This window comes from Lynx rufus, unplaced genomic scaffold (assembly GCF_022079265.1).
Source record: "Lynx rufus isolate CCGP_SWC_20201006 ecotype Redwood Valley unplaced genomic scaffold, mLynRuf1.p SCAF_14, whole genome shotgun sequence".
NCBI lineage: Eukaryota > Metazoa > Chordata > Mammalia > Carnivora > Felidae > Lynx > Lynx rufus.
The window spans coordinates 42,018,410-42,045,588 of NW_025814828.1; the positions used below are offsets into that span (position 1 = coordinate 42,018,410).

A 27,179-nucleotide genomic window follows, 5' to 3' on the forward strand; every position below is an offset into this window, starting at 1 on the left:
AGGCTCTGATATGCTTCTTTCTCAGCATTCCCTACATGCATCCTAGGGGACTTTCCCATGTAGGAGGTAGGGAGTTCATGGTCATTAGTGTGCCATCTGCCCAGTGTAAGTAAGGGTGTTGAAGGTCCAACTAGCCGTTTAGCTGTGAGTGTAGTTCTTGATTTTTTTTATCCATTTTACCCTGTTTGAAGTTTCTCCAGATATATTCTTCTCTTCTTGGTTGTTTCCTCCTGCTCATTTTGGCTTCTGGCTCCCTTCCCCCTTGAAACTCTCATCTGAGCTACTTTCTGTTTTTAAGGAATCCGTCACAATTTCTGGTCCCCAAATGACATCCTTTCTTGTTTCCTGGTACTCTATACAATTTTTTTCTGTTATTTCAGTGGAGAGGTAGACAAGTTTGCTCAAGCAGCCATCTTCAGAACATCTTTAAGGGTGTTTTTTAAACTTCCGAGTAGAAACCGTTGTTTTACTTTTATTGTGTTCAGAGAATGTCCCTTGCATTTTCTACATTTTGAGGGGCAGCTTCAAGATTTATTTGTGGCCTATTACATGGTCAAATATATTAATGTTCATGGGTATTATACAGAAAGTTGGGCAGATTTCTGATTATTTACTTTCTTTAATGAACAGTTATTGGAGTTGCACCTTAGAGGCAGAAAGGGCTACTGCCAGCCAATCTATGTAAGTGTTGGAGGGCAATCTACCAATGAACTTTTCAATGAACTCACCAGATGATTATCCTAAGCCCCCCCCCCCCCGCTCTTTGTCCTTTTTGACTCTGAGTTTGGACTTTTTCGGAGGCTTTGTTACAAAGAACAGCTCTTGCCTCTGGTGATTTGAGGTGTGATCTTGTCTCCTTGGACTTCTCTCTCAGTCTGATCCCACCTTGTTTCTATCTTCCAGGAGTGTTTCAGCATTTCTGGTGGCCCACCAGCACCTTTTCCCTGTACTGTTAAGAATGTATCCTGGGACACCTGGGTGGCTCAGTTGGTTAAGCGTTTGACTCTTGATTTCAGCTCAAGTCATGATCTCATGGTTTGTGAGTTCAAGGCCCACATCAGGCTCTGCACTGTCAGTGTGGAGCCTGCTTGGGATTCTCTCTGCCCCTCTGTCTCTGCCCCTCCCCTGCTTGCAGTCTCTTCTCTCTCTCTCTCTCTCTCAATTAATAAGTAAACTTAAAAAAAATAATTTATCCCTGGCATGCCTGGCTGGTTCAGTCAGTAGAGCATGCAACCCTTGATCTAGGGCTCATGAGTTTGAGCCTTGCATTGACAGTGGAGCTTACTTTAAAAAAAAAAAGAATTTATCCTTAAAAACACTTCCCAAATCAATATAATGTTGGGTGGGATGGGAGAGAGACGTACAGTCTCTATTTGCCATATCATCTGTTTGTAGATGTAATGAATTTTTGTCACTATATGAGTGTAATTTTCCTCCATTTTTTAAGGTTTCACACCCAACATGGAGCCCAAAGCAGGGCTTACTTATGACCCTGAGATCAAGACTTGAGCTGAAATCAAGAGTCAGATACTTAACCAACCGAGCCACTCAGGCGCCCCAATTTTCCTCCATTTTATTCTCTAAATGGCATTTTATTCTCTAAATGGTTCTTGAAACCTATCAATTATTGTGTATAAGGGGCGCCTGTCTGACTTCATCAGTAGAGCACACAACTCTAAATCTCAGGTTGTGAGTTCAAGCCCCACGTTGGGTGTGGAGCCTACTTTAATTTTTTTTTTAATTATTGTATATAATATTTTGTAACCTGGCTATGTGCAGGTTCCATTGGGGATATGCTTTTGGGTTTTTTGTTTTGTTTTGTTTGGCTTATAACAGCAAACATTTTATATGTTCAGGATCTTATGGGTTAGCTCTTTGGGTCGGGCCAGGTGGTTCTTCTGCTGGTCTTGCCTGGGATCACTCATTCGACTGCAGTCAGTTTGCAGGTTGGTAGGGTGCTCAGCTAGCCTGAGTCTTTTTGCTTCCTGTGGTCTAATCCTCAAACAGGCCAGCCTGGGCTTCTTCACATGGCAGGCTTAGGTCCTCTGAGACCTGCTCCTTCCCCAGGCTCTGCTCTGCAGTCTCTCTTGCACCAATGCTAGCACAGGACTCAATGTGTTTTATTCCCCAAAGGAAAATTCATTTCACAAGGCAATATCATTATAAAAGGACAATTTATTGAAGATTTCATAGAGAAGACTAGTGGAGGTGAAGGAAGTATATATTTTACAGAGCTGAGAAGTTCATTGCAAAAATCACCTAAACTGCCTTCCCTACCCCCCAAAAAATCACCCTTAAAGGGTGCCTGGATGGCTCAGTCAGTTAAGTGCCCAACTTCGGCTCACGTCATGATCTCACAGTTTGTGGGTTCGAGCCCCACATCAGGCTCTGTGGAGCCTGGAGCCTGCTTCAGATTCTGTGTCTCCCCCTCCCTCTGCCCCTGCCCAGCTTGCATTCTGTCTCTATCTGTCTCAAAAATATATTAACATTAACTTTTTAAAACTTGCCTTTAAGCTATTCTACTGTTTCTGTAGCCGGGGTATTGTGGTACAAGAGTACCTGGCTCCAGGCATCCTAAACAGACCAGGTTCGGCCACTCGCCACTGACAAAACCCAATGCCTGAGAAACGAGTGGTAGTGGAACAAGAATGGAAATGATTTCAATGAAGCCAACACCGGGAAGACAGCAGACTAGTGTCTCAAAGACTGACTCCAAAATGCCAGAAAGTTCCAAGTTATATAAGGAAAATGTGGGGTAAAGGCGAGTGGGTAAGTGCAAGTGGGCAATGAAGGTCAAACTGATCGTTGTCTTGGGGTCAGTCACAATGGGGTCTTGCTGGCTCAGGGCAGTCCCTATTGCTTGGGGAGTGTACTTGCAGTTCCCATCAGGGGATGCTTTTGCCCTGGGGTCTTCCACCTGAGCTAAGAGACAAACAGGAAAGAACCCAACTAGAAAGCTCGAGGTCAAAATAGAGGCATCTAAAGTCCTCTTTCCATTCTTCTATTCCTTCTAAGACAGGGAAACTGAAGGGGCCCCTTAATATACTGCTTTATTCCTGACTCTGTTCTTGCTAGGACCTATACCCCCCTCATTACACACACCTTATATAAAACGGTGTATGTACTCCTTGTAAAGGTCATGGAGTTAATGATTTCTTTGGAGTCTTCCAGTACAGTACCTTTCCAGACGACTGACTCCAGGCCTGTGCCCCCAGGGCATAAGTGACTTATGGAGGACACCTGAGCACTTATCCCTGGGTTTTTTTGGTATTTTATTTTATTTTATTTTGAGAGAGAGAAAGAGCACAAGCGGGGAAGGGACAGAGAGAGACAGAGGATTTGAAGCAGACCCTGGGCTGACAGCAGTGAGCCCGCAGTGGGGCTCCAACTCATGAACTGCAAGATCATGACCTGAGCCAGAGTTGGACACTCAGCCGACTGAGCCACCCAGGGGCCCTGCATTCATCCTTGTTTTGACTAGTTCCTGGATGCCTGAGAGGACAACGTACACCAGATATCCATCCTCAATAAAAACCTCAGACCCCAGGGGCACCTGGCAGACTCAGTCGGTAAAGCATGCCAACTCTTGGCCTTGGGGTCGTGAGTTTGAGCCCCACGTTGTGGGTAGAGCTTACTTTTAAAATAAAATAAAATCTCTTCCTTAAAAAAAAAAACTGCAGACCCCAAGCAAAAATGAGACTCTCTCTTTTCCTTTCTAGTCTCCATTCTACTGTACTCTATCACTTCTACTAATCAATAAACTCTGCCATCACTTCCTCTTCAGTTCTCCATTTCTATTCTTGTGTGAAGCCAAGGACCCTCTTGGCTGGTCCTGTGGGATCCCCTCTGGGTCCTTGGCCCCAGCCAGCATACATCACCTCCATCTATCCCGAATCCTCATATTTGCCCTTTTTCTCTTTTGGACAATTTTACTCTGCTCAGACTTGGGTTCTCCACAATCAACACTTAACATGGCCTTCACAAGTTCAAATGACCATTGTTTAAGGCCAGATTCCCAAAGAAACAGACTTTGGGCATATAGGATGTCTCCAGGCAGATTATACAAAGAAATGCAGCCCAGAACTTTGCATGAAGAGAGGGAGGAAGGAGAGACTTGATCTGCCCAGCTCACTCCCGGATCCTTTTCTTGTTGGTCAAAATGCACCCCACAGGCATGAAGGCATGAACTCCCCACATTTCCAGATTGCACCACCTGACCCCTTTGACAGACGTTTGGGAAGCCAGATTACACACTTCTGAGACCCAGCATTTCATACAATCAGAAGTGATGGGAGGAGCCAAAAAGCCCAGGCATGCAGCTCACTGGCCTGGCTTTAGAGCAGCATCCAAGGGTGAGCGCTAAGTACTCCCAGGCAAGTCCTAAGTTCACCTGGTAGTTGTACTAGCCATCTGTGCTAGCTAATTGCCTTTATCCACTATCTCTATGATAAGCAGGCGCTTACAGCTTGGAGCCAAGCACGTAGGTGAAACTCCCAAGTGACAGGTAAATGGGATGCTTATCTTCTTTGACAACCACATTTCAAAGATATGGCTCCAATGCTCTTATTAAGAAAGGCATTCCTGGGTTATAGGCTGGCAACAGGCTTATTTAGCTCTTAAAAAGATGTACAGACATATCAAAGAGGCAGAGAAAGATTCAAAATCCTAGGTTTCTCAAGGAAATGCTTGAAGAAAAGTGAAGGAGGGGAAGTCTCTTTCCCTTTTTTGGCAACAGGGAAAATTCAGTTTTGTGTTTATTTACCCTAACAATGTTCCTCTTTGGTTATTCTTTTACAGTGACACTACCATTTTTATGTTTTTAAATGTATTGATTTATTTTGAGAGAGAGAGAAAGCACACAAGTCAGGGAGAGGCAGAGAGAGAGAGAGAGAGAGAGAGAGAGAGAGAGAACCAAGCAGGCTCCTCACTGTTAGCACAGAGCCCGATGCAGGGCTTGAACCCACGAGCTGTGAGATCATGACCTGAGCCGAAGTCCAACATTTAACGGACTGAGCCACCCAGGCGCACCAACACTATTACATGGAGATATTTAAAATATCTCCATTGCCATTTCTGCCTTTTTCGGGGAGTTTGTAGCCACCAAAATATTCAGTAAACCCATAGTAAGAGGCAAAGGAAAGCAACCATCATAATTACAATAGAATGAATTTAAAAGTTCAATAAATGGGGGTGCCTGGGTGGCTCAGTCAGTTGAGCTTCCGACCTCAGCTCAGGTCATGATCTCACAGTCCATGAGTTCGGGCCCCGCATCGGGCTCTGCACTGATAGCTCAGAGCCTGGAACCTGCTCGGGATTCTGTGTCTCCCTCTCTCTCTGCCCCTCCCCCACTCGCGCTCTGTCTCTCTGTCTCTCTCTCTCTCTCTCTGCCTCTCAAAAATAATAAAAGAAAACTAATAAAAAATTTTTTCAAAGTTCAGTAAATGTATTTAGCTAGTATATTGAAAGTGAAAAAAATAAAATAAAAAATAAAAGTTCAATATAATACTCACCCTTGGTGATGGAAGGGAAACCTTTATGCCATACCAGGTTAAAGCAGATTCTTGCTTAGTATTGTGCAAAAATTATCCTTCCTCGCACATTCATTTTACTGCTGTGTGGTTGCCTTTATTGCTTGGACTTTCTCTCTGTCTTTAAACTTCTGACAATCTGTATGCCTGAAACTGTCTCTATTCCACCTTATATAAAAGTTCCTTTCTTTCAACACTTTGGAGTTATTACACCCTAGTCTGCTTGCATCTGGTATGATATTTGAGAAATCTGATGTCAGTTAAATTACTTTTGCTTTGTAAGTAAACTTCTATTTCTCTGTAGATGTTTTTTTTTATATGAAATTTATTGACAAATTGGTTTCCATACAACACCCAGTGCTCATCCCAAAAGGTGCCCTCCTCAATACCCATCACCCACCCTCCCCTCCCTCCCACCCCCCATCAACCCTCAGTTTGTTCTCAGTTTTTAACAGTCTTTTATGCTTTGGCTCTCTCCCACTCTAACCTCTTTTTTTTTTTTTTCCTTCCCCTCCCCCATGGGTTCCTGTTAAGTTTCTCAGGATCCACATAAGAGTGAAACCATATGGTATCTGTCTTTCTCTGTATGGCTTATTTCACTTAGCATCACACTCTCCAGTTCCATCCACGTTGCTACAAAAGGCCATATTTCATTTTTTCTCATTGCCACATAGTATTCCATTGTGTATATATACCACAATTTCTTTATCCATTCATCAGTTGATGGACATTTAGGCTCTTTCCATAATTTGGCTATTGTTGAGAGTGCTGCTATGAACATTGGGGTACAAGTGCCCCTATGCATCAGTACTCCTGTATCCCTTGGGTAAATTCCTAGCAGTGCTATTGCTGGGTCATAGGGTAGGTCTATTTTTAATTTTCTGAGGAACCTCCACACTGCTTTCCAGAGCGGCTGCACCAATTTGCATTCCCACCAACAGTGCAAGAGGGTTCCCGTTTCTCCACATCCTCGCCAGCATCTATAGTCTCCTGATTTGTTCATTTTGGCCACTCTGACTGGCGTGAGGTGATACCTGAGTGTGGTTTTGATTTGTATTTCCCTGATAAGGAGCGACGCTGAACATCTTTTCATGTGCCTGTTGGCCATCTGGATGTTTTCTTTAGAGAAGTGTCTATTCATGTTTTCTGCCCATTTCTTCACTGGGTTATTTGTTTTTCGGGTGTGGAGTTTGGTGAGCTCTTTATAGATTTTAGATACTAGCCCTTTGTCCGATATGTCATTTGCAAATATCTTTTCCCATTCCGTTGGTTGCCTTTTAGTTTTGTTGGTTGTTTCCTTTGCTGTGCAGAAGCTTTTTATCTTCATAAGGTCCCAGTAATTCACTTTTGCTTTTAGTTCCCTTGCCTTTGGGGATGTGTCGAGTAAGAGATTGCTACGGCTGAGGTCAGAGAGGTCTTTTCCTGCTTTCTCCTCTAAGGTTCTGATGGTTTCCTGTCTCACATTTAGGTCCTTTATCCATTTTGAGTTTATTTTTGTAAATGGTGTGAGGAAGTGGTCTAGTTTCAACCTTCTGCATGTTGCTGTCCAGTTCTCCCAGCACCATTTGTTAAAGAGGCTGTCTTTTTTCCATTGGATGTTCTTTCCTGCTTTGTCAAAGATGAGTTGGCCATACGTCTGTGGGTCGAGTTCTGGGGTTTCTATTCTATTCCATTGGTCTGTGTGTCTGTTTTTGTGCCAATACCATGCTGTCTTGATGATGACAGCTTTGTAGTAGAGGCTAAAGTCTGGGATTGTGATGCCTCCTGCTTTGGTCTTCTTCTTCAAAATTCCTTTGGCTATTCGGGGCCTTTTGTGGTTCCATATGAATTTTAGGATTGCTTGTTCTAATTTCGAGAAGAATGCTGGTGCAATTTTGATTGGGATTGCATTGAATGTGTAGATAGCTTTGGGTAGTATTGACATTTTGACAATATTTATTTTTCCAATCCATGAGCAGGGAATGTCTTTCCATTTAAATCTTCTTCAATTACCTTCATAAGCTTTCTATAGTTTTCAGCATACAGATCCTTTACATCTTTGGTTAGATTTATTCCTAGGTATTTTATGCTTCTTGGTGCAATTGTGAATGGGATCAGTTTCTTTATTTGTCTTTCTGTTGCTTCATTGTTAGTGTATAAGAATGCAACTGATTTCTGTACATTGATTTTGTATCCTGCAACTTTGCTGAATTCATGTATCAGTTCTAGCAGACTTTTGGTGGAGTCTATCGGATTTTCCATGTATAATATCATGTCATCTGCAAAAAGCGAAAGCTTGACTTCATCTTTGCCAATTTTGATGCCTTTGATTTCCTTTTGTTGTCTGATTGCTGATGCTAGAACTTCCAGCACTATGTTAAACAACAGCGGTGAGAGTGGGCATCCCTGTCGTGTTCCTGATCTCAGGGAAAAAGCTCTCAGTTTTTCCCCGTTGAGGATGATGTTAGCTGTGGGCTTTTCATAAATGGCTTTGATGATCTTTAAGTATGTTCCTTCTATCCCGACTTTCTCAAGGGTTTTTATTAAGAAAGGGTGCTGGATTTTGTCAAAGGCCTTTTCTGCATCGATTGACAGGATCATATGGTTCTTCTCTTTTTTTTTGTTAATGTGATGTATCACGTTGATTGATTTGCGAATGTTGAACCAGCCCTGCATCCCAGGAATGAATCCCACTTGATCATGGTGAATAATTCTTTTTATATGCTGTTGAATTCGATTTGCCAGTATCTTATTGAGAATTTTTGCATCCATATTCATCAGGGATATTGGCCTGTCGTTCTCTTTTTTTTACTGGGTCTCTGTCAGGTTTAGGAATCAAAGTAATACTGGCTTCATAGAATGAGTCTGGAAGTTTTCCTTCCCTTTCTATTTCTTGGAATAGCTTGAGAAGGATAGGTATTATCTCTGCTTTAAACGTCTGGTAGAACTCCCCTGGGAAGCCATCTGGTCCTGGACTCTTATTTGTTGGGAGATTTTTGATAACCGATTCAATTTCTTCGCTGGTTATGGGTCTGTTCAAGCTTTCTATTTCCTCCTGATTGAGTTTTGGAAGAGTGTGGGTGTTCAGGAATTTGTCCATTTCTTCCAGGTTGTCCAATTTGTTGGCATATAATTTTTCATAGTATTCCCTGATAATTGTTTGTATCTCTGAGGGATTGGTTGTCATAATTCCATTTTCATTCATGATTTTATCTATTTGGGTCATCTCCCTTTTCTTTTTGAGAAGCCTGGCTAGAGGTTTGTCAATTTTGTTTATTTTTTCAAAAAACCAACTCTTGGTTTCGTTGATCTGCTCTACAGTTTTTTTAGATTCTATATTGTTTATTTCTGCTCTGATCTTTATTATTTCTCTTCTTCTGCTGGGTTTAGGCTGCCTTTGCTGTTCTGCTTCTATTTCCTTTAGGTGTGCTGTTAGATTTTGTATTTGGGATTTTTCTTGTTTCTTGAGATAAGCCTGGATTGCAATGTATTTTCCTCTCAGGACTGCCTTCGCTGCGTCCCAAAGCGGTTGGATTGTTGTCTTTTCATTTTCGTTTGTTTCCATATATTTTTTGATTTCTTCTCTAATTGCCTGGTTGACCCACTCATTCGTTAGTAGGGTGTTCTTTTTTTTTTTTTTTCAACGTTTATTTATTTTTGGGACAGAGAGAGACAGAGCATGAACGGGGGAGGGGCAGAGAGAGAGGGAGACACAGAATCGGAAACAGGCTCCAGGCTCTGAGCCATCAGCCCAGAGCCCGACACGGGGCTCGAACTCGCGGACCGCGAGATCGTGACCTGGCTGAAGTCGGACGCCTAACCGACTGCGCCACCCAGGCGCCCCAGTAGGGTGTTCTTTAACCTCCATGCTTTTGGAGGTTTTCCAGACTTTTTCCTGTGGTTGATTTCAAGCTTCATAGCATTGTGGTCTGAAAGTATGCATGGTATAATTTCAATTCTTGTAAACTTATGAAGGGCTGTTTTGTGACCCAGTATATGATCTATCTTGGAGAATGTTCCATGTGCACTCGAGAAGAAAGTATATTCTGTTGCTTTGGGATGCAGAGTTCTAAATATATCTGTCAAGTCCATCTGATCCAATGTCTCATTCAGGGCCCTTGTTTCTTTATTGACCGTGTGTCTAGATGATCTATCCATTTCTGTAAGTGGGGTGTTAAAGTCCCCAGCAATTATCACATTCTTATCAATAAGGTTGCTTATGTTTATGAGTAATTGTTTTATATATTTGGGGGCTCCGGTATTCGGCGCATAGACATTTATAATTGTTAGCTCTTCCTGATGGATAGACCCTGTAACTATTATATAATGTCCTTCTTCATCGCTTGTTACAGCCTTTAATTTAAAGTCTAGTTTGTCTGATATAAGTATGGCTACTCCAGCTTTCTTTTGGCTTCCAGTAGCATGATAAATAGTTCTCCATCCCCTCACTCTCAATCTAAAGGTGTCCTCAGGTCTAAAATGAGTCTCTTGTAGACAGCAAATAGATGGGTCTTGTTTTTTATCCATTCTGATACCCTATGTCTTTTGGTTGGCGCATTTAATCCATTTACATTCAGTGTTATTATAGAAAGATACGGGTTTAGAGTCATTGTGATGTCTGTATGTTTTATGCTTGTAGTGATGTCTCTGGTACTTTGTCTCACAGGGTCCCCCTTAGGATCTCTTGTAGGGCTGGTTTAGTGGTGACAAATTCCTTCAGTTTTTGTTTGTTTGGGAAGACCTTTATCTCTCCTTCTATTCTAAATGACAGACTTGCTGGATAAAGGATTCTCGGCTGCATATTTTTTCTGTCTAGCACCCTGAAAATCTCGTGCCAATTCTTTCTGGCCTGCCAAGTTTCAAAAGAGAGATCAGTCACGAGTCTTATAGGTCTCCCTTTATATGTGAGGGCACGTTTACCCCTTGCTGCTTTCAGAATTTTCTCTTTATCCTTGTATTTTGCCAGTTTCACTATGATATGTCGTGCAGAAGATCGATTCAAGTTACGTCTGAAGGGAGTTCTCTGTGCCTCTTGGATTTCAATGCCTTTTTCCTTCCCCAGTTCAGGGAAGTTCTCAGCTATGATTTCTTCAAGTACCCCTTCAGCACCTTTCCCTCTCTCTTCCTCCTCTGGGATACCAATTATGCGTATATTATTTCTTTTTAGTGTATCACTTAGTTCTCTAATTTTCCCCTCATACTCCTGGATTTTTTTATCTCTCTTTTTCTCAGCTTCCTCTTTTTCCATAACTTTATCTTCTAGTTCACCTATTCTCTCCTCTGCCTCTTCCATCCGAGCCGTGGTGGTTTCCATTTTGTTTTGCATTTCATTTAAAGCGTTTTTCAGCTCCTCGTGACTGTTCCTTAGTCCCTTGATCTCTGTAGCAAGAGATTCTCTGCTGTCCTGTATACTGTTTTCCAGCCCAGCGATTAATTTTATGACTATTATTCTAAATTCACTTTCTGTTATATTATTTAAATCCTTTTTGATCAGCTCATTAGCTGTTGTTATTTCCTGGAGATTCTTCTGAGGGGAATTCTTCCGCTTGGTCATTTTGGATAGTCCCTGTAGTGGTGAGGACCTGCAGGGCACTTCCCCTGTGCTGTGGTGTATAACTGGAGTTGGTGGGTGGGGCCGCAGTCAGTCCTGATGTCTGCCCCCAGCCCACCGCTGGGGCCACAGTCAGACTGGTGTGTGCCTCCTCTTCCCCTCTCCTAGGGGCGGGATTCACTGTGGGGTGGCGTGGCCCGTCTGGGCTACTTGCACACTGCCAGGCTTGTGATGCTGGGGATCTGGCGTATTAGCTGGGGTGGGAAGGCAAGGTGCACGGCGGCGGGGGGGGCAGGCTTAGCTCGCTTCTCCTTAGGTGATCCACTTCAGGAGGGGCCCTGTGGCAGCCGGAGGGAGTCAGATCCGCTGCCGGAGGTTTGGCTCCGCAGAAGCAGAGAGTTGGGTGTTTGCTCGGAGCGAGCAATTTCCCTGGCCGGAACCGGTTCCCTTTGGGATTTTGGCTGGGGGATGGGCAGGGGAGATGGCGCTGGCGAGCGCCTTTGTTCCCCGCCAAACTGAGCTCTGTAGTCCGGGGGCTCCGCAGCTCACCCTCCCGTTGTCCTGCAGCCTTCCCGCTTTCTGAGCAGAGCTGTTAACTTATGACCTCCCAGACGCTAAGTCGCACTTGCTGTCGGAACACAGTCCGTCAGGCCCCTCCGCTTTTGCAAGCCGGACTCGGGGGCTCTGCTTGGCCGGTGAGCCGCCCCTCCGCCCCGGCTCCCTCCCGCCAGTCCGTGGAGCGCGCACCGCCTCGCCGCCCTTCCTACCCTCTTCCGTGGGCCTCTCGTCTGTACTTGGGTCTGGTGACTCCGTTCTGCTAATCCTCTGGCGGTTTTCTGGGTTATTTAGGCAGGTGTAGGTGGAATCTAAGTGATCAGCAGGATGCGCGGTGAGCCCAGCGTCCTCCTACACCGCCATCTTCCTGTCCTGTAGATGTTTTAAAAATCATTTTTTGGGGGCACCTGACCGGCTCAGTCGGTGGAGCACGTGACTCTTGATCTCGGGGTTGTGAGTTTGAGCCCCACGCTGGGTGTAGAGATGACTTACAAATAAACTCTTTAATAAAATAAAATGAAAATAATTTTTGTTATCTTTCATAATCTGGAATTTTACTGTGTCTAGGGGAGTGTATATATGTGCATGTCTTTATCTATTCTGTTCAGCATACTATGATCCCTTTAAATCTGAAGTCGTCTAAGTCTGAGATATTCTCACTCATTTTTTTAATTTAAGCATTCTGTCCTTACGAGGCTACTATTAGATGGGTCTTGACATGTATACATCTATCCTCCATATTAATTAGCATTTCTTTCATTTACTCCATCTCTATCCATTCCTCATCATGTTTCTTGCCTTTTCAAATGCATCTGTTTTAATATCCAACCTAGCCCACTGAATTATTTATTTGAGAAATTAATATCTAGTATTCCTAATAGTTCTGTAAGCAGAAAGAGCTGGGGTCCCCAGAAAAAGAAAAACAGACACAGCTTTCTTGACACAAGAAAAGTTATTTTAGGCCCCCAGTCGACTTGTAAAAGAATATAACAAACAGTCACTATCAGGCCAGGAGATAGTCTAATCCCACTCAAAAGTGAAGACTGACCAGATGCATGCTGAGTTATCTTTGCAGGATCTAAACCCCTTTAAGCACTCAGAGACTGGATGATCTGGAGCCAGAGAACTGATGATGCTGGCCCTTGCTGGCCCTTGTGGCTTTGACCTGGACTCAGTCACCTTAAAATGACTTTTGCCCCAGTTCCGTGCTGTAATTCCCTATTGTGCAAGCCCCTTCATAAATATGTATGCACTCTTAGCTTAAAACTAACCTGGTCAGTTGAGCATCCGACTCTTGATTTTGGCTCAGGTCATGATCTCAAGGGTTCGTGAGTTCGAGCCCTGCATTGGGCTCTGTGCTGACAGCATGGAGCCTGGTTGGGATTCTCTGTCTCTGTCTCTCTTTCTTTCTCTCTCTCTCTCTCTCTCTCTGCCCCTCCCCCATTCTCAAAATAAATAAATAAGCTTAAAAAAATTAACCTGGCTTTAGTTGTTGGAGGAGACACTGCTTTGGGAAATATCTCTGGTGTTCTCCTATACCTGTTGCAAGTAAAACTCTTCCTTTTCTTATTCTTTGGCTTAGTTTTGTCCTTTAGCTAGACACCTACCAAAAGGTGAACCCGGGTTCAGGTAAAAGTTCTATATAACCTTCTGGGAAGATATGTAGCCTGGACATTCCTTGTGGGTTTGAGGGTTTGGAGGTTGGTATGTCAGGGTAGAGAACTTCTAGAGTTGTCCTCTGGGCTCAGCTAATCCTTCTTTTCCCTCCCCAGCCTGTGACTCTCCAAAGAAACTTCCAGGACTTCTGCACCAAGTGAGGATGTAGAGGGGCTTCGGTGGGGGGGGGGGGGTGTTATTTGTTGTAGTTTCCTAGCCCAGAGGGTGAAGGGAAGAATGCCTGCCTATATACTGGCTAGCCTGACTGCACATTTTCTATGAGCTTTCCAAACCCACTCTGCCCCGATGTAACCATGCCTCCTCAGACTGGCACTGGGCCAGCCCTGCCACTTTTTTGCTTTGTGGTGCTTACAGGACAGGTAATGAGCCTTCCAAAAAATATAAGGAGACAAAAGGACACAGTTAGAGAGCTCCACCTCAGCTTATCCTCCATCGATGACCTCTGACCTTTTCCCACTCTGGGCCATCGCATCCCCGACTGGGGACCAAACCATCAAGAGTTTTGTGACTGGGAAGTATTCTGAAACCTGACCAGCTCCTTACCTCTTCTGTGGTATCTGCTATTGCTTGTTCAACATCTTCATCTATAGCTACATTTACATTTTATTTATTTATTTGCTTACTTACTTATTTATGAGTTTGTTTATTTTGAGGGGGGAGGGGCAGAGAGAGAGGGAGAGAGAGAATCCCAACCAGGCTCCATGCTGTCAGCACAGAGCCCGACGCAGGGCTTGATCCCACACACTATGAGATCATGACCCGAGCCAAAATCAAGAGCCGGACACTCAACTGGCTGAGTCACCCAGGTACCCTGCCTTATATTTTAACAGACATTTGAAGTCATTACTTAAGACAACAACAATAGCTGAAATATATATACCAATTACCATGTGACAGGGGCTATTCTAAGTGCTTTACATATATTAAGTCACGTAATCATCATAACCATCCAGTGAGTTCAATAACTATCCCCAGTTTACTCTTGAGTAGACTGAGGCACAGAAAGATTATGTGACTTACACAAGGTTACACTGCCAGTAAATTGAGAAGCCAGAATTTGACCATGTGCAGTTTGACTCCAGAGTTTACACTTTAAAAAGCAACTGTTCTACAATTCTACCATTAATTTGCATCTACAGTCATCCCTTAAACAACATAAGAACTCTCTTTTCTTTCCTCTTCCTCCCCTCATCTCCCATGTTTATATTACCTGGAATTTTAGTTCAAGATGGTGATCTTTAAAATTTACAATCAAAACTTATTTAGACTTTTCAATGAATGTTACTATTTTTCCCCTCACCATTGCTTACCAGAACCCCCTTCTGGCTCCTTAATCCAGTTTTCTTCTGCTGGATCACATACCCTAATAATCCTTTAAGAAGGGGTAGGTGTGTGATGAATTTTCTGAAATATTTTTGCTCTCATCTGGATTATCTTGTCTAGATACAGGTTTTTTGAAATATAGGTTCAAAGTTATTTTTCATCAGCTCTTTGAAGAACTCCTCCACTGTATTCTTTCTTCTCTCTTTTCTTGCTGGGACCTTTCAGGATTTTGTTATCCTTTAGGATTTTATTTTTAACCTAGAAATTTTATTTCTATGGTGTGTGTTTGTGTGTGTGTGTGTGTGCATGCGTGTAAATCATGCTTAGAATTTAGTGGCTCTTTTCAGTTTGATGATTGTCTTTTTTCAGCTCAGGAAATTCTAGAACATTATTTCTTCAAGTATTGCCTTCTCCCCACTGTCTATTTTCTGTGTCTGAAGCTCCTATTTGATGAATGTTGAAACTTCTGGGGCCTATCCTCCATTTCTTTTATTTCTTTCATACTATCTACTTCTTAATCCTTTGTGCTGTAATGTGAAGTAATGCCATTGCATGAACACATTTTTTTTTCATTGAGCTACTCCAGTTTCTCTTATTGATCTGCAAAAGCTTGTTTACATATTAGGGATAATTACTTTTAATTTGTCGCATATTGTAGGAGACCAGAATATGCCACCCCAAAATATGCCTCTTTGGCATAAGGATGGCTTTGAGCTAATCATTTTGAGAAACAGCAGATAGAAGCTCAGGTCATGATCTCGCAGTTTGTGGGTTCGAGTCCCGTGCCAGGCTCCATGCTGACAGTGCGGAGCCTGCGTGGGATTCTCTCTCTCTTCCTCTCTGCCCCTTCCTGACTCGCATTTTCTTTCTCTCTCAAAATAAGTGAATGAACTTTTTAAAAAAAATAATAAATAAGCTTTTTAAAAAAGCCAGCTTGTTGAGCTTTAGTGTTGAGCCTAGTGGCAGTAAGGAATGAAGAGTGAAATAAGAAGGATACCATATTCAACTACAGTCAACTGCCCTATTTCTAAATATAGAGAGGAGAAAGATTATTATCTGTGGTGGCTTGCACATGCATTAAAAATTATCTGGGAAGATAAACAAAAAGTCTCTTAAACATCCAGAAACTTCTCTCATAAAGAAACACATGCGAATTTTAACAGCAATACCATTTTCACCTAGTAGGTTGGCAAAAAATCCATGTCTCATGACTCAGGATGTTGGCAAGGCTGTGGTGAAATTGGCACTCATACACACTGCCAGTGGGAGAGCAAGATGGCCATGCTGGCTCCTGTTGGACCTGCCATGCTTGTTTCTACCTCAGGGCCTTTGCACTTGCTGGGGCCTCAGCCAAGAACACTTTGTCTAAATAAGCATGGGACTCACTCCTTCTTGCCAATCTAGGACTGACTCAGCTCCTTGTCTGCTCGACAGTGAGGCCTCCCTGACTACCCCCTCACTGCCCCCTGCGCACCACACTCACATCACTTATTTTCCTCACAGTGTGCATCTTTTTTTAAGCTTATTTATTTATTTTGAGAGAGCCAGAGACAGCCTGAGAGGGGGAGGGATAGAGAGAGAGGGAGAGAGAATCCCAAGCAGGCTCTGCACTCCCAGCACAGAGCCTGATGTGGGGCTTGAAACCACGAAACTGTGAGATCATGACCTGAGCAGAAACCAAGAGTTGGACGCTTAACTGACTGAGCCACCCAGGCTCCCCTCTAAGATTTTATTTTTAAGTAATCTCTACACCTCACGTGAGGCTTGAACTCACAACCCTGAGATCAAGAGTCACATGCTCCACTGACGGAGCCAGCCAGGAGTCCCTCATAGTGCTCATCTTTATCAGAAATAATTAATCTCTTTTCCTCTCTTCTGCTAGATCAGGGATCAGCAATTTTTTTTTTTCTGAAAAGGGCCAGATAATAAATAGCTTAGGCTTTGTGGGCCATGTGGTCTCTGTTGCAACTCGTCAGCCCTGCTGTTGTAGCAATAAATAACCATAAACAATATGTAAGTGAGCAAGCATTATTGTGTTCCAATAAAAGATTTGCAGACACTGAAATTTAAATTTCATACTTTTCAGGTGTCACAAATTATTCCTCTTCTTATTTTTTTTTCAAGTACTTAGAAATGTGCAAACTATTCTTGGCTCAGGCCATACAAAAAGAGGCAGCAGGCTGCTGAATTTGGCCTATAGGTCATAGTTTGCCTACTCTTTTGCTAGAACACCAACTGTAGGGATTATTGTCTGCTTGATTCAACCCCAGCACCTAGAACAGTGCCTGGCACCCAGTAGGCTCTCAAGAGGTTTCTTGAGTGAGGAAGTGAATGGAACAATGAGTTGAGTAGCAAGTTACTGAAGGAGCGGAGAAGTGAGTGAATACTTGAGAGCCAGTTCAGTCCTACTCTCAGGGCCTTAGTTTACCCCTGTCTGAACCTAGGCAGACTCCCCCAAGAAGACTTAGAAAGAGATGAGAAGGCTGAGACCAGAGTTGCAATGCAGCATCTTTATTCTTCCCCTTTAGCTCGAGGGTGATCCTGACAAACAGCTTCTGCCAAGAGAGGCAGAAAGGACTGGGCTGGGCAGGGATTCCCCAAAGACCTGGTCTCCTCCTCCTCCCATGGTGTTGGGCTTAGGGCCATGATCCAAGCTCAGCATCCCTGGGGAGGAGGGAAGTGGACCACTCTGCAACCTCTGCAGCCCCCTACCTCCAACAGCCATGATAATGGGAACCAGCCACCTCCACACAACAGGCAGGAGGGACCCAGGAGAGGGGCCCCATCTTCCTCCACGTGCACAGGAGCATGCGCACGGGGGCCCAGGGAGGAGCAGGGCATGGTCAGTGTCCAGACACAGGGCTCCGGACTGTGGCCCAGTTGGCAAACATAAAGCCTAGACTGATTGCCATGAAGAGGACCCCCAGGAGACCAAAACACAGAGCCTGTGGATGAGAGGGAGACAAGATGCAGTTGGTTGGGTCTCCACACCAGAGCTCCTCCTGAGAATGTCCCTCTAGCCCTCCATCCCCTCCAGAGTGCCCCATGCATTCCAGACCCTCCTGCTCCCTCCCCTTCCTCAAAACCAGCCCCTTCCTAAGAATTCTTCTTTCATCCTTCTAGAACACTTCAGAGAGTACTCTCCTATATCCTTCTTGAAAGTGCTCCTGACCCTCTTCAAATAGTACTCCTTCTGTTGTCTGTAGAATGCTCCCTCTGTCTTTGCAGACCCTGCTGGTACTCTGTCTGCTCAGCCCCTTTCTAAGACAATCTCCTTCATTCTTCCAGACCACCTGCTCCCTTCCCCCCAGCCCCCTCTTAAAAATGTTCTTTTTATCTCTGGCCATCCAGGAGTGCTCTCTCCTCAGAATTCTCCCTCTTCCCCCAACCCTCTCCTGGAATGCTCACCTGGATCTTAGGCCAGGAGTAGAGGGGCTCCACCTCAGTTGGTACAATGCGGAGGTAGAAGATGCTCGGAAGGATGAAGATGAGGCTAGGGGCTGAAGTGGACCCTGAAGGACAAGCAGGAGGGACAGAAGCCAATGTAAGTTTGGGGTACCAGGCCCGTATTAGGTGGGGTCTGGGATTGGGGTTCGGGGTACTAACCAATAACCCCAAAGATATCCCGGATGGTTGGCACACAAATGACAAGAACATTGACCAAGACAAGCAGGATCAGGGCTATGGCCACGTGTCGTGGCCAGCTGAAGTCTCTGCTTGGGAAGAACAGCTGCTGCAGGGCCCGGCGGATCTGTGGTCAGAGTAGGGCAGGACACCAGTCAGGGCCCACGTGCTGCCTCCCCACTCCATGCGGTCATCTGACTTTAACTCCACCCTCCATCTGAGCACCCATCGTGCCTCCACCCTGTGTGAGATGCCTGATTCCCCCTCCATCTGACTATCTACATGTCCCCCTCATCTGACCACCCATCGGTGCCTCCACCTTCTGAATGAGTATCCCACCGCCCTTCTGACGATCCATGTGTCTTCCTTCTGTCTGATCACCCATCGATGCTTCTACCCACTATCTGAAATCTCTGCCTCCCTGTCTGACCACCCTCTTGTCCTTCCATTCTGTCTTAGATCCCTGCCTCTCTTTTGCCATCTGACTACCTCAGCCTCCCTCCTCTGTCTAGTCATCCCACCTCCCCATCTGAGAGCCTTGGCCCCCCTTATACCTCACTACTTCTGCCTCCACTCTTTTTCTGTCCATCCCTGTTTCTTCATTCTGAGTGTCCATCTCTATGCCTCTACCCTGTCTGAGTATTCCTGCCTCCCTCTTCTGTCTGGCCAGACATCTGTGCCCCCTCCCTCCAACTAACTACCCCTTTCCCTCTCATTCTCTCTGCCCTGACATCTATCCCCCATCTGTCTGACCATCTATTTTTGCGTTCTCTGTCCATCTGCCAACTTTGCCTTCCCTATCTGTCCATCCCTGCCTCCTCCATCCATAAATCCACTCCCATCTCCACCCCCCAGTCAGACATCCATGCCTATGCCTTCTACATCCATCCACATCCCTCCACTCCATGGGCCCACCCTCAACCCCACGCACAGGGAACAGCACAACTGGCACAGTGAGAGTCACGGCGAGCAGCACTGCCAGGCGCACACAAAGGATGAGCAGGTCCTGCTGGCTGTACATGTGCAGCATCTCCGCCTCCACGCTATCTGGGATGTGGGACATGGGACATGGGATGCAGGATGTAGTGGGAGCACTAGGACCAGTGTCCCAGAAACACAAACTCATACACACACACACACACACAACAAAATCTACATGTGTGATGTGCACCCTCTGTTTGGAAACTGATGGGTCCAGGGCACGGAGGAAAAGCACTCAGGTTCCTGCCCCAGCAGTCTGCCCACTCCCCACTCCAGCCCCCACCCAACCCTGGCCCCAGCCCCACTCACTGTAAAAGGTGAGGTATCCAAAGGTCGCAGTAAGCCCATACATGCAGAACATGGCCCCAATGGACACGTTGGCCACAGCCTGCATTCTGTGCTTGGAGGGCCTGAGTCATAGAGGTTATGGAACTGTCATGCCCAGACCCCTGGACTTGGTACAGGCGCTTCCAAAGTAGCCTGCACTCTCCAGAGTCCCCTTGTTCCTGAGCTGACATTCAGCTGGTACATGCTGGGATGCCCATCTCTACCTCCCCTGTGTGATTAGCCACGCCTCCCTCTGTCCAGCCATTTCACCCCATATGACCATCTTTGTCCATCTCCTCTGTCTGCTCATCTCTGCCTTTCCCTCACATCTGACCATCCATGCTGTGCCCCCATCTGATCATCCACACATCCCCCTACCATATAATCCCTGCTCCCTCTTTTGTTCACCCATCCCCCATTCTATCTCCCCATCCCCATCTCCTCATCCCCATCCACGTATGCTACACCCTCCTTCTGATCATTCCTGCCTCCCCACTCTGTCCATTCACACTTGTACAGGATGTTAAAAGTAGAATATTTAAGCCCTAATCAGTAAAAAGTCACCGCCCTGCATTCCCCAAGGCCACTTCAACCGCCCCCCACCACCGGCACCAACTAGCCACCATCAAGCTACAGTACAAGGACCACTTGAGGGGCTGTCGGACATTATGACTCTCCTACCAGCTGCTGGCCCATCACATAAGCCCACTTGCCTGCCCACTCACCGGCAGAGCTCTGTGTAGATGGGCAGCACCTCAGGGTGACAGACGAAGGCAAAAGCCATAATGGGCACCGTGTAGAACATCTAGGGGAATGGCCCAAGTACATGAGGTTAGAGCCTACAGGGTTATATCCCCTCCTCATCCGCCTGACCCCACCATTGCACTCCATATAAGACACATGGAAGCCCCCCGATATCTGATGCCCAGCTCCACTGTGAACAGAGTGGACCATGTGACGGGACCAGAGGGCCTAAGTGTGGTGCAAGCTCCAAACACATGCCTGCACACCCACCTGTGAGTCAACTGTGAACATATGGGCCTCACAGCTTCTGTTGAGTCCCTGGATGGGAAGGGCCGTAGGGTTCTTGCTCTCCACTTCCGTCTCATTGAGACCTACAGGACAGCCAAGCTGGAACTTCTTATAGATGACCTGGGGGAGGGTGGGGAAGCGAGGTCATGGGGAAGGCTATGACCCAATGTTCCAAACTCTTGCTTCACTTTTTCATGTTCTTCTCTTTCAGACTCACCGAGATGAGAAAAAACAGCATACAGGTCAAAGAGAGACCGCTGGTATATCCCAGGTAGCCTGCAAGAGGTAATATAGAGAGCCTCAGAAATCCAGGGACTCCCTACAGCAAATATCAAGCCCCAGTTTGGCCTTCAAGGCTATCTCACCCCAGTTAGGCCACATGTTGCACAAGCTTTTACTTCTTCCTGAACCAGCCTCCTCTCCACAGCAAACTCCTATTTATCTGTTAAACCCACATCAAATAAGCTCACCCCTGGTATTCCATAGCCCTTGAAAATGAAGATTTTCTCAATCTGGCTCCCTTTTTCTGACTCCACTATCCAATGAACAACACAGGAAGCCTCTTACCCAAGTGTCTCATGAGGGCCAGTGGCAGGATGATTAACACACTGACAATGATGATGAGGAGGTTTCCCTTCAAGAACCAGCCCCTAGGGAGACAGGCAAACACAGTGACTAGCTGCCTGCCAAAGAAAACTGTCAGGCAGACAGTCATAAACGACAGCCGGACACACAGATTTCTACCTGCAGTCAGGGGAGGTGAGCTGACGTCTCAGCTGTGAGAAGCCATTCAGGTGGTCACAGTGAAATATGGCACAATAGGATTGACAGAAACAACCAGACTGATTATCAGACTGTCAGTCAGACACTGTCAGAGGGACACAGCTAAGAAAGAACACATGCACAGCTGGACAAAACTGTGCCATCAGACTCGCCAGCAGACATACAACCAGATGGGCAGAAAATGCCCCAAATCAGTGAGACTCACACAGTCCAACACAGAGTACCAGACACAGAGTGAGTCATGACCCTGGTGTGTCTGACAGGCAGAACAACAGTCTGATGATCTGGTAGTCAGGCAATGATGCAAAGTCAGACAAGAAGTCAGGAACACACACATGTGGTTTTTTGAACAGGTCAAGGTTTGTCGAATATCTAAAAGTAGCCAGGCCAACTTGGCCATATAGCCAAAGACCGAACTAGAGACAAAATCAGACAGCTGGCTATACTGTTGGAACCAAGTTCAAAAAAAGAGTGGAAACTGTACAGATATTGGAGGGAGGTACCCAGGTAAGACAGTTACACAAAATCAGCTGAAAAACTGCTCATTTGTTCAAAGGAATTTTATTAATTGCCTGCTATGTTCCAGGCATTCACACACTATCTCATACACACAGTTACACAGAAATAAACCAACAAAGCACCATTGGCCATATATATACAGTGGGAGATAATTATAATAATTAGACACACCTAGTCACACAGATTATCAGATACCTAAATGGCTTCAGAATGAAACCAAAGATCTAACAGGATACACAGAGTCAGCCATTATATACAAACAACTGAACAGATTTAGCTAGCAGATGGATCCAAAATCAAACATACAGTCAACTAGACGCATACGCAGAACATCAGTCAAACACACACGGCTGGAACCATAGTACAGAGGACATATAGTCAGAGTAGAGGATCACACACACTCAGCCAGAGAGAATTTTCCAGAAAAAAATGGTTGCCAAATTAAACACACAGGTGGGATTCTACTGGAACATACAGTTGGAGCAAATCACATATACGTAGTTGGCACCACAGTTCGCTGCACACACACGGTTGCAGTTAGTGACCGTGCACTTCGAGCTAGACAGATTTCCGCCAGCCTGATGGACCCTGAATCAAACAGAATCTGCTGGACAGGGAAAGTCAGAGTAAGCAAATGTCAAACACACATGGTTGGGATCGCAGCATTCAGAACACAGCTGTAGTCAGTTGTCATACAGCTGGCCACAGAATCTGCCAGTACAGCAGTCCAGAACCAAATCCACAGAGTTTAGGTCTACTCGATATGTACAGTCGCCTGGTCAGTATCAGAGTGTACTGGACATACGGAGTCGGCTACCCGACAGAATCAGCCAGAACAAGTCACAAAAATCAATGCATGGTCTGCTGTATAGTCAGATCAACGGTCACACTTTCTGTCGGCATCATAATATGTTAAGAATCACAGTCTGACCAGACTGGCCAGCCCAACAATCTCTGAACACCTAGGAGTCAACTGAGCACAGAGTTGAAGATGGCAGCCAGACCGCACAGGTAGAGTCAGTGGCCTGCAGGCCAGAGCTAAGGGGTGTTTCTCACTCACCCCTCAGAGTCCATGTCCAAGAAGGTGCCGATAACCAGAGGGAGTTCGGATTTGATGATGAACAGGTAACTGGACATGGCTGGTGCAGGTGGGGGGAGGTAATAAGCAGAAGGATTCCCCTCATCCTCCCAGCCCAGCCTGAGGAAGCCCACCCCACCTCACCCTCTTCCCTCAAGCTGATCCCCTACCTCCCAGAGTCCTCACCCCCAACATTGTGCAGACAGATCACCGCAGCCACCACTACTTTCCCTGCAGGCCCCAGCGCCCTCTGTCCCAGCTGCTCATAGGCTCGGATGCCTGGGGTAGGGAGACAGGAAGGAATGCGCTGTGGGTCCAGGAGGCTAGGCAAGGGGTAAGGAACTGGGTGGGGGGTGGAGAGGAGCAGTTGAGGGTCAGGGAAATGAGGAACTGGGGCTTGGGGTAATTGGATCTGATTGATGGAAGCTGGAGATGAGGGTTAAGCAGTTAACTTGGGCTGGGCTTGCAGTGGAGCCTGGGAGGTGGGAATCTGTGACCAGAGAAAAGGTTGGGGACCAAATGTGGGTAGTGGGTCGTGGGATTCTTGGGTTGTGAAGCTGGCTTCCACAATTAGGGGGAGCTGGAGACTGAGGAGTGGAGGTAAGAGGTGGAGTAATCTGGGTGTGGGGAGGGTCTGAGAAATGAGGTTTGACGCCAGACTGAGGGTGAGGGGTGAGGATTGAGAAGAGGAGATCTGGGAGCCCAGATAAGTTCTGAAGGCCAAGGTGCGGTTTGAGGTCTGGAGTCCAGGGAGTTAAGTATGGGGTCTGGGGTCCTGGGTCCAGGATCTGGGATCCATGTGGTACTTTCAGAATCTAGGGTTTGGGTTGAGGTCTAGGGTCTCAGGTCAGAGGGGTAGATCCAGAGTCTGGGGTCCAAGATCTGCGTTGAGCTCTGGCCTTACCTACAACACCGGCACAGGTCAGCAGGAGATGGATGGAATATGAAGATAGAAACGCAATGCATAGCAGCAGGGCCCTGTGGCAGATGGCACAGCTCAGACTTGGCCCCCAGGCCTCCTGCATGTCCCACACAGCACCCCTGCCCCCTGGCCCAGGCCACCCCGGCCGCCCCAGACTCACAAGAAGAAGAGGACCCCTGTGTGAGCCATGGCATAGGCCAGTCCCAGGATGCCACTGCCCATGATGGCGTTGCTGAGATTGAACACGGACATTCCAAACGATGTCTTCCCTTCGAACTGCGGGTAAGGGCCAGGCCGGGCACACATGGGGAAGGAGATCAGGTAACGGGACCAGTGCTGGGGACCAGGAAAGACTAGGGGAGAAGTGACCAGGGCGGGGAGAAGCCCAGAAAGGACTATAGGACGGAAACTAGGAAGGAAAAAAAAGTGGAAGCCAGGGAGAAGCTGGGGAAGCAAGAGCTAGGAAGGAAGAACTAGGAGGAACTTTGGAGGGGAGCAGCTGGAAATGGAGAGGAACAGGGGAGGAGGGCGGAGCAGCCACCAGAGGCAAAACAGCGAGGGAGGAGAGTGGCTGGGGGACCGGAGCGGCTGGGGACAGGAAATAGCCAGGCAGGGAACCCCTGGGAAGAGGGAACAGTAGGGGAAGAGATGAGCTGGGCAAGGTGCAACCAGGACAGATCCTGTGAGGTCACTCACATCCATGAACTCGATTGGCTTCCTCCCAGGAGCAGGAGGATGGCTGGGCAGGAAGCCCTCGCGTTCCTGCCTGTAGCTGGAGAAGGCAGGGAAATTGGGGCTGGTGAGAGGGTAATCCTGACCTCTAACCTTTGTCCCCCTGGGCCCCCGACTCACCCCAGAGCATCCGCAGGGAGGGCTCCGTTCATCTTTGGGTCCTGAAGTTCCATCCTGTGGGCAGAGAAATGGGGGTGGGGATCAGAGATGGGGGGGCTACAAAGTAAGGAGAGCTAGATGAATAGGGTAGGGGGTCAGACAGAGACAGATGGAGAAACAGAAACAGAGGTGAGGCAAGGGGAACAGGAACAGAGGGATGAGAGAGACTGAGAGATAAATGGAGAGACTCGAAGACAACAGTGAGAGGACGACAGAAAGAGATGGGAGGCAGAGAAGGGAATCGGAGGGGGAGGGATGCCAACAGTTATTCAGACAGGCAGAAAAAGAGGGCAGCGAGAGACAAATAGAGGGGGAGAGGGGCAGAGACTGAGAGAGAGAGACAGAGAGAGAGAGAGAGAGAGAGAGAGACCAACCCCACAGCAGACGAGATGGCCATTTGGAGCTGGGATAGCCTGTCCTTCCAGAACCCACACTCACTCTGTCTCTCTTACTGTCTCTTTCCTTGCCACCTCCCCCGGCCCCCCCTTCCCTCCACCCTCACCGCTTGGCCAAGCCTCTTACTCCTTACAGGGACACGTGTCGGCCCAGCTGCCCCACCCCTCCTAACGCCCCCTACACCCCCCCTCCTGGCCTGGGCCCCGAGCCTGAGCCCAGAGCTGATGCAAGCTGTTGCAGGAGCTGGAGGTGGGGGGCCAACTTGGTGACCTTAACCCCCCACCCCCACCCCATGCTGCAAACTGCCCTCCGCCACAACTCTGAATATCCTCACTAGAGGCCAAAGACAATTCTCCAATCGGAGCCTCCTTCCAGGGATAGAAGTGACCCAGGGACCCCCACTTAATCCCCCTTTTAGGGATTAGATTAGTATTTTTCTCAGACCCCTGTCAAGTCCTAAACACTCGTTCTTCTGGCAGAAATAACTTTAGAGACACTTCCAGACTTAAGATCCTTCTTGGTCTTGGGGTGTCTCAGGAACCTGCTCTGAGCCCTAATCTCCCCCTCCTGACGATGAGCTATCTCAGAAACCTGCATCAAAAGCCCCATCCCAAGGCCTGATGTGTTTCCTGGGGTGGAGGTGCTCCAGGAGGGGCCCCTGTCTTCTGGGTGGAGTGTCTCTGAAGATACCCCCTCACCCCGCGCGCGCGCGCCCAGAGCTCACTTCCTGGGAGTGCAATATCTCAGAAACTCCCATTCAAGGTCCCCATCATTGCTAAAAGTGCCTCTGGGAAACCCCCTCCCCAAGCCCCTAATCCCCTTCCTGGGAAGGGGAGGGCTCTCAAGGAGTCCCATCCTCAGTCGCGAGCACTTTCTGGAGACTCTCAATCACTTCTGAATTCACTTCCTGGGAGCTAGGTACCATTCAATTCTCCACTAGGGCTAAAAATGTCTCCAGGGGAACCCCCCTCCCCGGAGGTTCCCCCAGAGAACCTCTCCCAGGATCCCCACTCATGCCTCGGGGTCTCCGGAGCCCCAACCCGGCCAGTATCCCCTCCTCACCTCCCTGCTCCTCTCAGCTCCTGAAGCCACCGTAACTCACTAGGGCTCTGGGACCCCACGGCCCCGGCAAGGCTCCCCTTCAGCGGACCCTGCCCCCGCCCCGCCCCGTGGCCAATCAGCTCCTCCGCGCTTGCTAGGTGGCTAATCAGCGCAGCCCGCGCCGCATCTGGCCCGCGGATTATTTTTTTTTTCTAGGAAGAACTTTTAATTTTAATTCAGTTTCCCTCCATCTGGCTCTCGGCTGAGGACAGGGGGTGGGGGAGGAGGGCGTCCTCCTTCACCTGCACCCACGTGGAGAGAGACAGAGGTGTGTGGGGGCCTTGGGTAGGGGGAGGTGGACAGAAAGATTGAGGGGGTAGATCCACCCTTAGAAGGACACGCAGGCAGAGGCAACTGACTCAGGGATCAGACACACGGAGGATGCAGAGAGGAGAGACAGACATCGTAAGGGAAACGATCACAAATAGAGAAAGGCGGGCAGGCGACACAACACAAGGACAGACAACAGAGAGGGCAGAAAGACAGCCATGTTGAGGAGTGGTCGATAGGCAGAGGGGCAGCCATGGGGAGAAAGAGAGGTGCAGGCAGACTCAGAAGCAGGCGGGGGAGGGGGGGAGGCCTCCTCAGAAGCATCTGGAGGAAGGCGACAGGCAGTCAGGCCCAGTAATAAACAGGAGACGCAACTGGCAGACAGACAGGTGGACACAGCCAGACACATCCCCAGAGGCTGGGAACAGACACACCAGCAGAGAGAGACAAGGGGAAAGAGGGAGTGGTTGAGGTAGGGAGACACCTAGAGGGACAGATGACGACAGGCAGAGGGAGAGTCAGATTCAGGCAGAGGGACAGACAGGGTAGATGGACAGACCTGGGAGGGGCAGTGCGACAGGTGCAGGAAGACACAGCCAGGCCACTATGGGCTGACCTCAGAGAGAGAGCCTAGCTTAGGCA

The 27,179-nt window shown here is 47.2% G+C and overlaps 1 protein-coding gene across 3 annotated transcripts; it reads right to left on the reverse strand.

Moving 5' to 3' along the window:
* Positions 1-17,108: 17,108 nt before the first annotated feature.
* On the reverse strand, positions 17,109-26,309 carry SLC38A5 (solute carrier family 38 member 5). 3 transcript variants are annotated; one of them, XM_047076165.1, is made up of 16 exons: positions 26,229-26,309; positions 24,732-24,785; positions 24,576-24,651; positions 24,040-24,155; positions 23,862-23,935; positions 23,144-23,236; positions 22,940-23,018; positions 21,145-21,227; positions 20,795-20,853; positions 20,560-20,697; positions 20,271-20,350; positions 19,528-19,628; positions 19,169-19,284; positions 18,220-18,364; positions 18,022-18,125; positions 17,109-17,558 (listed from the first exon to the last, which is right to left on the reverse strand). In XM_047076165.1, the coding sequence occupies exons 2-16, from the start codon at positions 24,782-24,784 to the stop codon at positions 17,457-17,459; spliced, it is 1,419 nt and encodes a 472-aa protein (XP_046932121.1). In that variant the 5' UTR covers position 24,785; positions 26,229-26,309; the 3' UTR covers positions 17,109-17,456. The 3 variants fall into 3 exon arrangements, with proteins under 3 accessions (XP_046932121.1, XP_046932122.1, XP_046932123.1); XM_047076166.1 differs by lacking the exon at positions 18,220-18,364; XM_047076167.1 differs by lacking the exons at positions 18,220-18,364; positions 19,169-19,284.
* Between the last annotated feature and the right edge of the window lie 870 nt (positions 26,310-27,179).